Raw genomic sequence first — 11,123 nt, forward strand, 5'->3', positions numbered from 1 at the left:
TTTGATCACAGTCCCACTTCATTTATTACATTGTAATCTCTTTCCCTTCTTTCTTCCAGCCGCCCTCGACCAGGATTCGATGCCGGCGCCGCCAACCCGATCCCCTCTGGTCCCTTGGGGAGCGCCGATCCTCCTTGGTCTCCCCCAGATCTCCTTCCGACGGCCTTTCCGGGAACCCACCGCCAACCTCTCAGTCACAACACGGCTGCCGACATTCCTCGGGCAAAGAACGCGACGTTCTTATCCTGGATCTGATACTGGAAAACCCGCTGGGGATCTCTCGCCCCGCCAGATTCCTGGGAATCCTTTTCCAGGATGGTCAGCTGCGGGAAGGAGAGTGAGCGGGGGGTGGGGGCAGGCCTGGACATTGGCCGGGCCGCGTGGCGAAGGCAAGATAAACAGAGCGGAGCGAGACAGAATTTTCACAACCGGTTTGTCCAAACCTGCCCGAACCAGCTGAATCCCCCCACGGGAAATCTACGGATGGAAAGGAGGGAAGGAAGGAAGGAAGGAAGGAAATGGATGGTAAGGAGGGAAGGAAGGAAATGGATGGAAATGGATGGAAAGGAGGGAGGGAGGAAGAAGAGAAGGAAGGAAGGAGAGAAGGTGGAAGGAAACGGATGGAAAGGAAGGAAGGAAATGGATGGAAAGGAGGGAGGGAGGGAGGAGAGAAGGAAGGAAGGAGAGAAGGTGGAAGGAAACGGATGGAAAGGAAGGAAGGAAATGGATGGAAAGGAGGGAAGGAAGGAAGGAAGGAAATGGATGGAAAGGAGGGAAGGAAGGAAGGAAGGAAGGAAGGAAATGGATGGAAAGGAGGGGAAGGAAGGAAGGAAATGGATGGAAAGGAGGGAGGAAGGAAGGAGAGAAGGAAGGAAGGAGAGAAGGTGGAAGGAAACAAATGGAAAGGAGGGAAGGAAGGAAATGGATGGAAAGGAGGGAGGGAGGGAGGAGAGAAGGAAGGAAGGAGAGAAGGTGGAAGGAAACGGATGGAAAGGAAGGAAGGAAATGGATGGAAAGGAGGGAAGGAGGAAGGAGAGAAGGAAGGAAGGAGAGAAGGTGGAAGGAAACGGATGGAAAGGAAGGAAGGAAACGGATGGAAAGGAGGGAGGGAGGAAGGAGAGAAGGAAGGAAGGAGAGAAGGTGGAAGGAAACGGAGGGAAAGAAAGGAAGGAAACGGATGGAAAGGAGGGAGGGAGGAAGAAGAGAAGGAAGGAAGGAGAGAAAACGGAGGGAAGGAAAGGAAGGAAATCAGACAGGCAGGAAAGAAAAGAAGGCAGTAAGGCAGACAAGGAGGAAAGGAACGAAGGAAGGAAAGAAGGAAGGAAGGCAGACAGGCAGGAAAGAAGGAAGGCAGTAAGGCAGACAGGGAAGGAAAGAAGGAAGGAAGGAAGAAGGAAGGAAGGAAGGAAGGAAGGAAAGACAGAAAGGAAAAGAAGGAAGGAAGGAGGACAGTAAGGAAGACAGGCAGGAGGGAAGGAAGAAGGAAGGAAGGAAGGAGGACAGGAAGGAAAGAAGGAAGATAAGGAGACAGGCAGGCAAGGAGGGAGAAAGAAAAGAAGGAAGGAAGGAAGGCAGATACGGAGGAGGGAAGGAAAGAAGAAAGAAGAAAGAAGAAGGAAAGACAGGAAGGAAAGAAGGGACAGTAAGGCAGGCAGGCAGGCAGGCAGGCAGGCAGGCAGGCAGGCAGGCAGGCAGGAAGGAAGGAAGGAAGGAAGGAAGGAAGGAAGGAAGGAAGGAAGGAAGGAAGGAAGGAAGGAAGGAGAGAGAGAAGGAAAAGAAAGAAAGAAGGAAGGAAGAAAAAGAAGAAGGAAAGACAGGAAGGAAAGAAGGGACAGTAAGGCAGGCAGGCAGGCAGGCAGGCAGGCAGGCAGGAAGGAAGGAAGGAAGGAAGGAAGGAAGGAAGGAAGGAAGGAAGGAAAGGAAGAGAGAGAAGGAAAAGAAAGAAAGAAGGAAGGAAGAAAAGAAGAAGGAAAGACAGGAAGGAAAGAAGGGACAGTAAGGCAGGCAGGCAGGCAGGCAGGCAGGCAGGCAGGAAGGAAGGAAGGAAGGAAGGAAGGAAGGAAGGAAGGAAGGAAGGAAGGAAGGAAGGAAGGAAAGCTCTACTTGAAACCCTCCCCCAAGAAGTCCAGGGAAAGGAGACAGGTAGACTCACCTGTCCGTGGACTTCCTTGCAGTAGCCGCTGGCCAGACCTTCGGCCCAGAGGACGCTGTGGGCCTGATGGCGAAGGGCCTTTCCCAGAAGTTCATTCTCCTCGTCTTCCGACGCTTCACTGCTCCGCACCAGGAAAACCAAGTTCCCCTAAAACACAAACCATCATTGTTCACTTGGTTCGCCTTTCCGCTCAGAATACAAGTTAGAGAGCCCAAAACGCCCAGTCCTCGACTTACGACCCCAATTCCCGTCACAAAGCCAGCCCATCGACCATTCTCTCCATGTAACAACCTTTTGGGCCGCCATTGCTAAGTGAATCCCGGCGGTGTTTAACTTCACCATACGGTTGTTCAGTGACATTGACTGATTTTGCTTGTTGGGTGGTCGCGAAACGGATTGCCCCAACCCCGGGATGCTGGGACCGTCGTAAAAAGGAGTTGTCTGAATTCTGATCACGTGACCGCAGGGATGCTGCGACGGCTCACAAGTGCAAAACAGGGTCCTAAGTCCCTTTTTTTCATTTCCGTCGGAACTTTGACCGGTCACTAAATGAACCAGTAACTAAATGAGTGATGCGGTAGCCTAGAGGTGGAGCTCTCACCTCACAATCAGAAGGCTGTGAGTTCAATCCTAGGTAGAGGCAAATATTTCTCTCTCTGGGCATAATGAGAATATATCTGCTGAACAAAACTCCACACTGGCAACAGGAAGGGCATCTGGCCATTCAAACACTCTGCTAGCTCCATTCAATTGCCTTTACTCCACAAGGATTTATGTGGTCATTAAAAGATGATGATGATTAAACGAACTGTTGTAAGTCGAGGATGACCTGCGTCGAGAGTTACCTTCAGTTCATCATTGACGGTCGCCCGGCAATAGTGAACGAAATTCAGGACATCCGTCAGCCGCACTCCAAGACTTAGCAGGACACCGGGATCGTCAATGATCACAACGGGGAACTTCCACCGATATCCGTCAGCAGAAGGATTCATGGATGTCCGGACAAAATGGTAAAGTTGTTTCAGATCCGAGCCATCTCCGCTGCAAACGAGGGATGGAAAATTGAAGTCAACCACGGTCAACGGTCCGACTTTCGGAACCACAGCTAGTCTTTGACTACAACCATTCATCTAGTGACTGTTCCGAGTTACGACAGCCCTGAAAAAAGGCACTTAGGATCTTTAGCTCCCGTACGGGCATCGCCGCATCCCCGTGGCAGCGTGATCAAAACTCAGATGCTTGGAAAGTGACTTGGATTTATGACGGGGATGGTGTCCCAGGGTCACACGGTCCTCTTTTGCGATCGTCGGATGAGCAGGAAGCCGGATTCGCTTAACAACCTTGTCACTAACTTAAGAATGGCAGAGATTCACTCAAGGACCGTGGCAAGGAAGATCGTAACATGGGGCAAAACTCACTTAATAACTGTCTTCCTTAGCAACAGATTTGGCTCAATTGTGGTCAAGTTAAGGACTATGTGGATTTTAGCACCAGAAATTTTGGGCTCCATTTTGGTCGTAAGTCAAGGGCAACTTATATCTGCTAAGTATGACCAAAATGATTTAATTTCTCCCATATACAGGTAGTCCTCTCTTTATGATCACAATTGAGCCGAAAATTTCCGTTGTTAAGAGAGATAGGGACATTGCAACCATTGTAAATGTGAGTCAGTTACTAAGCCTCTGAATTTTGATCACATAACTGGGGATGTGGCAATGGTCGTAAATGTGAAAAATGGTTATTTGATTGAACTTTGCATTTTGTATTTTAACTTTGTTCAGAATAATAAAATAAAATAATAAAAAAAAAAAAAAAAATATAAAAATAAAATAAAATTAAATATAACATAAAATAAGATAATGAAATGAAATAAAATATCAGTGGTAATTTTGAACACAATAAAATAAAATATAAAATAATACAATAAAATAAAACAAAATAAAAATTAAATAAAATAAAACAATGAAATGAAATGAAACAATGAAATAATGAAATAAAATATCAGTGGTAATTTTGAACGCAATAAAATGAATAAAATATAAAATAAAATAAAACAATAAAATCAAAATAAAATTAAATATAACATAAACTGAATGAAATAAAATAATGAAATAAAATATCAGCAGTAATTTTGAACACAATAAAATATATATAATATAAAGTAATAAAACAAAATAAAAATAAAATTAAAACAATAAAAGGAAATGAAATGAAATATTAGTGGTAATTTTGAACGCAATAAAATAAAGTGATATAAATTAAAATAATAAAATAAAAAATAAAACAAATTAAAATAATAAAATAAAATATCAGTGTGATCATAATTTTGAACGCAATAAAATAAATAAAATCATATAAAATCATAAAATAAGATATCAGTGTCAACGTAATTTTGAACGGTCACGAAACAAATTTAGTGGAGGGCTGGGCCTCCAGGGAAAAAACGTTCCGCTACCTAATGAACTGGAAAGGATTGGGGTCCTCGGATTTCTGCGCGTCGCTGAAGAAAACGTGGTTTGCCAATTTCAGCCCTTCAAAGAACACCAGCTGATTTTGTTCCTTGGCTGTCAGGAGACTGACTCCCTAAAAACAACAACAGGGAAAAGGAGAAACAGGAATTTTCTGAGCAAGGAACGAGACTATGGGATTTTTTTTTTCCAGAAGAGCTCGCTCGCTGCATGCGATTCTGTCATGGTTGTAAGTCCGAGGACCCGCCTGAGTTTTTCCAGCTCTCTTATAACTTTGAACGATTGTAAAAGGAACCGTTGTAACACGAGAACTAGATGTATTTCACCCGTTCCCAAGCATACACTGTCGTTGTCTAGATCAGGGGTCCACAATCTGTGGGCCCAGCCCTCTACTGAGGTGCAGCCTATGTCAGGGTTCCGACGGACGCCCTAATTAATTCATGAGCCTCGAGCCAAGTTTCAAAATAAATCCAATTACTTAATGGAGCAACATGTCACCCTTTTCCCAAATGCAGTTGGCTCTGCCCTATGTAATTTACTGCCCTTTCCTCCCAGGGTGCGTCATAAATCACATTCTCCAACCGAAGGCTGTAAAAAACATGACCCTCTGGCTGACTCTGGTAACCTGGGACACAATCTGGAGAAAGGTATGCATGGAATGGGCTTCTGGTCATAGCAACCAAGCTGCTCCATCAGATCTCCCTCCCCCCTCCCTTCTTATGGCAACTCGAGAGCAAGTCAGGAATGCTTTACGAGTTGACAGTCCATTCACAACCGGGCCATACGGGTTGGTGGCTGCTGTGCGCATGCATGCAGCCCCACTCACGCGAGCATCATGGGCGATCACCACGCCACACACGCGAGCCTTGCGGATGATCGCCAGCTGACTCGCATGAGCCTCATGTGTTATCGCAGCTGCACTCACATGAGCCACGCGGGTGTTCCAGCCACAACCGTCTCGCACAACTCGCGCGGGTGATACCACTCAGACGAGCCTCGCAGTGGATTGCAGCCCACTCACATGAATGGCGCAGGTGATCACAGGTCGACTCGCGCGAGCCTCAGGGTGGATCGCAGGTCAACTCACGCAAGCCTCGCAGGTGATTGCAGCCCCACTCACACGAGCCTCGCAGGTAATCCCATTCGGACGAGGTGATCGCATCCCCGCTTGCATGAGCCTCACGGGTTATCACAGCCCCACTCATACGAGCCATATGGGTAATTTCAGCCGCACTCACCTCACGAGTGATTGCAGGACTCAAGTAGGTGATACGACTTAGGCGGGCCTCGCGGTGGACTGAAGCCCCCTCGTGTGAGCCTCAGGGGTAATTGCAGCCCCACTCATGCGAACATCACAGGTGATCGCAGCCCCACTCACACTGAAACCTCGTACCATGCAAGGCTCCTGGGTTATCGCAGCCCCACTCACACGAGCTGTGCGGGTAATTCCAGCTACACTCGCCTCACAGGTGATCACAGGACTCGCACGGGTGATATCACTCAGTTGGGCTTCACGGTGGATTGCAGCCACACTCGCGTGAGCCTCACAAGTGATTACAGCCCCACACGCGAACATCACAGGTTATCACAGCCCAACTCACACGAGCCTCACAGGACTCATGCAAGCAACGGGTGCTCTACCACGTGTACATGCACATATGCCTGCCCCAACCACAGAAACTTTACCCCTTTGTCGCCCCTCTGGACCACCAACCCAGAATACTTGGGAAACTCTGGTCTTGATTCCTCAGATTCCAATTAACCTGGGCGGACATCAATTCCCAGAATTCCCCCAGCCAGGAATTCTGGGACTTGAAGTCCACAAAGTTGTAAGAGATATAAATATGTTTTCATAGACCAAAATAAAATCAGGTTTACCAGCTTTTGAGCCACAGAGTTGTAATGGCTGAAGGATTGCACGAAGGCCAGAAAACAGACTTTGCAACCCGCTGTGAAAGACAAAAAGAGAGAAAGATGTTATACGGATCGTCCTCAAGTTACGACCCACACAGAAGATTTCTGTTGCTAAACGAAACATGCGAAGTGAGCTTCATCCCATTTTACGAGCTTTACAACCGCCGTTGTTAAGTGAATTGTCAGCTTTGGAGGCCATGCTGCCACATAGCCTGAGAAAGCGGGAGGGGGGTGATTTCAATTGAGTAGCTCTAACCACTTCCGTGGTTAGTGAATCTGGCTTCCTGCTGGTCAGAAGGTCGGAAAAAGGGGATCACATAAGCCCTGGGACATTGCGACCGTTGTAAATACGCATCGGCGGCCGAGCATTGGAATGTTGATCACGTGTCCGCTGGAATTCTGCAACGGTTGTTAAGCGTGAACAACGGTTGTCTCATTTTTCAGATCGTTCGAACGATCATGAAGTGAATGGTTGTAAGTCACGATATTTGTTTTTTTAATGATGGAGAACCGGACGGCTGCCTACTGAGGCGGGAGATAGGTTACGGAGTCCTTCCTTGCCCGCGTACCTTTCAGGTAGAAGGAAAGAAAATGGTGGAGCAGGAAACTGGCATCTGTCTGCGTGGCACAAAGCAAAATCAATTTGCTCTGAAAAAAACAAAAACAAGAGTTTGTTTCTGGGATGGTATCAAAAAGGGAAAAGATGACAATATTAAAAATATAGATCCCGTATACATCAGATTAGTCCCCGAGTTACAAGCCCAAAAGGGAAACATGACTGAGTTTTGCCCTCTTGTATGGATAGAGGCAGGCAGGCAGACACGTAGATAGACGTGAGATGTAGATAGAAAGATAGATGATAGAGATATATTCATAGATAGATACATAGATGGATGATGGATGGATAGATATAGACGGATAGATAGAGATGGACGGATGGATAAATAGATGATGGATGGATTGATAGATGGATAGAAAGATTGATGGATGATAGATAGCTGTAGCTATATATAGACTATACAGTAGATATACGGTAGATATAAAATAAATTAACAAAATATAAAGAGAAATGGCACAAAAACAAATAGAATAAAAGATAGAAAATAAAATAACAAGATACCAATCATAAAAAAATAAAATAAACATGAAGCCTATCATAAAATATAACAATGTGCCACAAAAGGTCAAATCACATCCACCCGAAATAACACTTATGATCAAATGTAAACCTATAAGGTCGAATCGAATCGACTATAAATCAAATCAAATCACATAAAACCAAAATAGATATAATAAAATGTAAACGTATATGTAAATTAGAACAGAAGAGACTATCAATCAAATGAAATTATGTGTGTGTGTGTGTGTGTGTGTGTGTGTTAAAATAGAACAGAACAGAATAGAAAAGCAGTAACAGGGAATCAGTGGGAAGGGAGCTTGTAGGTCATCTAGTCCAACCCCCAGCCCAAGTGGGAGACACCATTTCTGACCTGTTAAATAAAGCATATAAATTAAAATTAAATTTCAATTAGATTCTGAGAGCTGAAGTCTGCCGAGCCTATTAAGAACCAGAGTTGCACTACAATGCCCATGATCCCCTGCCAGCTCAAGCAGGGAGCGTCAGTGTATAACTTAACCCCACTCCAAAATGGGGGCAATCAGGAGAGAAAGAACTACAACTCCCGGCGAGCCTCGCGTCCAAAAGCCAAGTCGCCAGAAGCATCTTGGGAAGAGCGGAGTCTCAGCCGTCGCGGGCCCGGTACATCCCGGCCCGCTCCTGGTTCACGCGCACGCGCACGGCGACGGGATCCGAGAGAGACAAAAAAAAAGATCCAGCCGGCGACGCGTTCGCGCTCTCTCTCACCCGCTCCGGCTGCTCCACGGAAAGCCCGAGCAGTTCGTTTAGCGCCACGAACATCCCGTTGGGGCGGCCGTGACCGGCTCCCTCCGCACCCGCGAGAATGGAATCCCAAGCGAGCGAACGACGACAGTTAGGCCGCGGCCTACTGTCGTCGCCCTGCGCATGCGCTCTCTAGAGGGGCGCTCTTTCGCCCCGTCTCTCTGCTCTGATACCGTTAGGTCCGCCCTCTGCCGGCCAAACAGCGGCACTGCCTAGCCAGGAGTAGAAATTTTCCGGCCTTGGAATAATTAATTTAGAATTAGAATAATTAGAATAAGGATTAGAAAAGAATAAGATAGAAACAAAACAGAATAGAAATAGAATAGAAGAATAGCAAGAATAGAATATAGAGAATGGAATAGAATGCAGAATAATATAGAATATATAGAATAGAATAAGAAATAGAAAGAATAGAATAAGAATAGAATAGAATAAAAATAAAATAGAATAAAATAAGAATAGAATAGAAATAGAATAGAAAGAATAGAATAGAATAGAAATAGAATAAAAATAGAATAGAATACATTAAGAAATAGAATAGAAATAAAATAGAATATAACAAATAGAATAAGAAATAGCACAGAATGTAGAATAGAATAAGAAAGAATCGAAATAGAATAGAAATAGAATAGAATAAGAATAGAAGTAGAACGCAGAATATAATAGTATAGAATAAAATAAGAAAGAATAGAAATAGAATATAAGAATTGAAATAGAATACAAATGGAATAGAATATAGAGAATACAACAGTATAAGAAACAGAAATAGAATAGAATGCAGAATAGAACAGAATAGAATGGGAATAGAATGGGAATAGAAAAGAATAGAGTAGAATAATATTTGTGATACATTTTTAAATGTTCAGTTGACTGAATTTCCTGTTTAATGAATAAAGTATATAATAATAACAAAAACAACAATTACAACATTAAATCCTGCTGGTTTTGCAAAAAAAATTTATTTCCATCGGCTTTTCTGCTGTGTTTTCTTCTCCGGTTGTGTTCCCAAAGCACTTGTTCAACCTTGTTTGCCCCAGAGTCCCACTCTCAGGCAGATCTGCCACTCAGAAATCAGAAATATTCCTGCATATATAAAGAGTACTCCACATCCCATCGTCCCCAACCGGCATAGGAATGGAGGGGACTGTAGTCTGACCTATCGCGAGATCAGACAGCTGGTTTCTCCTTATCAAGAACGCTCTGGCTGTTAAGAGGGGAAGCAAAATGATGAACAGGAAGTCCTCGCCTTGGACAGTTCATTGAGTCACTGTTGAAAGGGACACGGGCGCTGAGGATGCCTGGGTGAAAAACCAGACGCGTTCGTGAGAATGCGGAGGAGCGGGTTTTTTTTCCCAGGGATGAACCTTTGCTCCATCTCTGTGATCCAAATTTGTATTTATGTGTATTTATGTACAATAGAATCCGGAGCAGAACAAAACAGAAGAGAAGAGAATGCAGAAGAGAATGGAATAGAATAGAATAGGGATTAGGAGTAGAATAGAATAAGGAATGGAATAGAATGGAATGGAATGGAATGGAATAGGAATGGAATGGAATAGAATAGAATAGAATAGAATAGAATAGAATAGAATAGAATAGAATAGAATAGAATAGAATAGAATAGAATAGAATAGAATAGAATAGAAAATACGGAATGGAATGGAATAGAATAGATTAAAATATGGAATAAGAATAGGAGAAGAGAAGAGGAGAATTACATTGTCACTTTGAATGTACACTGGTCGGCACCCATTAAAATGAAATTTCGTTGCATACCATTTTGGGGTTGTGTGTGTGTGTGTGCGAAGTATACACATTTTAGTGTAGACAAAGACGGCTAAAGAATGCTGAAAACTCCAGAACCACAGAAGATGGCTATTTTTTTTTAAACACGGCAAATTATTTGAATTGATCCTCTAAGCTGGGGGGCTAATTTGAACTGGACAAAGGTTCCAATTCAGCAGCTTGTCCAGACCTGGGACCCTTTTTGTGCTTTGGGACATCAACTCCCACGTTCATTAAGGTGGAGTTTGCAGGAGCCGAGATCCATAACCAGATGAATTACTCTCCGTAGGGGCCACGTGCTGGGTGTCCATCACCCTTTGTCCCGCCTCTGGGAAGGTCTGAGAGAAGGGCCAAGTTTGCCACCCTAGCAGGGTGCCACCTTCTGAAGGTGGGTGAGTTCCAAGCAATCCCAGCAATGAATGCCGTGTAGACACTTTCGACCAAAACCACGGTCGCCCAATCAGCCCTTCTCTCCATGCTATTCCATAACTAGCCAGAAGGGGGAACTGGTGGCATATATGTTGTTATCCTTCTGAGGCACTCTTACCACTGGTCAAGGCAATAGAGATAGTCCTCAACTTATGACCAATTCCATAGCAAATGTTCAAAAGTTCGGACAGAGCCTACCGGGCTAAAACCCAGATTTGAAGTTCGGACAGTTGTCTCCCCCACAGAAATGTGAATATTCCAGCCATGATGCTTTAAGAGGGGAGGACTTCAACTCCCAGAATCCCCCGGCCAGGATGCTATAAGATGGGAGGACTTCAAGTCCCAGAATCCCCCAGCCGGCAGGCATTAAAAGAGGTGGACTTCCACTCCCAGAATCCCCCACTCAGCATATTTTAAGAGGGGACTACTTCCACTCCCACAATTCCATGCTGGCTGGAATTTTGGACGCTGCAGT

The 11,123-nt window shown here is 44.8% G+C and overlaps 1 protein-coding gene and 1 non-coding gene across 3 annotated transcripts; one reads left to right on the forward strand and one right to left on the reverse strand.

Annotated features, from left to right (window-relative positions):
* ELP6 (elongator acetyltransferase complex subunit 6) lies at window positions 1-8,568 on the reverse strand. Of its 2 annotated transcripts, none has more exons than XM_087946664.1 (7): window positions 8,399-8,568; window positions 7,104-7,182; window positions 6,499-6,569; window positions 4,608-4,735; window positions 2,998-3,193; window positions 2,153-2,299; window positions 1-323 (listed from the first exon to the last, which is right to left on the reverse strand). In XM_087946664.1, exons 1-7 carry the CDS (start codon window positions 8,450-8,452, stop codon window positions 195-197), a joined length of 804 nt encoding a protein of 267 aa, XP_087802790.1. In that variant the 5' UTR covers window positions 8,453-8,568; the 3' UTR covers window positions 1-194. The 2 variants fall into 2 exon arrangements, with proteins under 2 accessions (XP_087802790.1, XP_087802789.1); XM_087946663.1 differs by having other exon boundaries at window positions 1-477.
* Window positions 8,569-10,485: 1,917 nt separating this feature from the next.
* Window positions 10,486-10,699, forward strand: LOC148128725 (Nuclear RNase P). The gene has a single exon (XR_015746152.1).
* The last annotated feature ends 424 nt before the right edge of the window (window positions 10,700-11,123 follow it).

Source organism: Notechis scutatus, chromosome Z, assembly GCF_049901735.1.
Source record: "Notechis scutatus isolate UNSWTSFEM ecotype Mainland chromosome Z, rNotScu1.2, whole genome shotgun sequence".
NCBI lineage: Eukaryota > Metazoa > Chordata > Lepidosauria > Squamata > Elapidae > Notechis > Notechis scutatus.

What these genes read in the sequence shown, in the direction of transcription:
- ELP6 (XM_087946663.1), bottom strand. Translation starts at nt 8,452, where the DNA reads ATGTTCGTGGCGCTAAACGAACTGCTCGGGCTTTCCGTGGAGCAGCCG. An exon ending in TCTTTCCTTCTACCTGAAAG is followed by an intron (nt 6,570 to 7,103) that starts GTACGCGGGCAA and finishes TGTCTTTCACAG; the next exon opens with CGGGTTGCAAAGTCTGTTTT. An exon ending in CCGTCAATGATGAACTGAAG is followed by an intron (nt 2,300 to 2,997) that starts GTAACTCTCGAC and finishes TTTGTGTTTTAG; the next exon opens with GGGAACTTGGTTTTCCTGGT.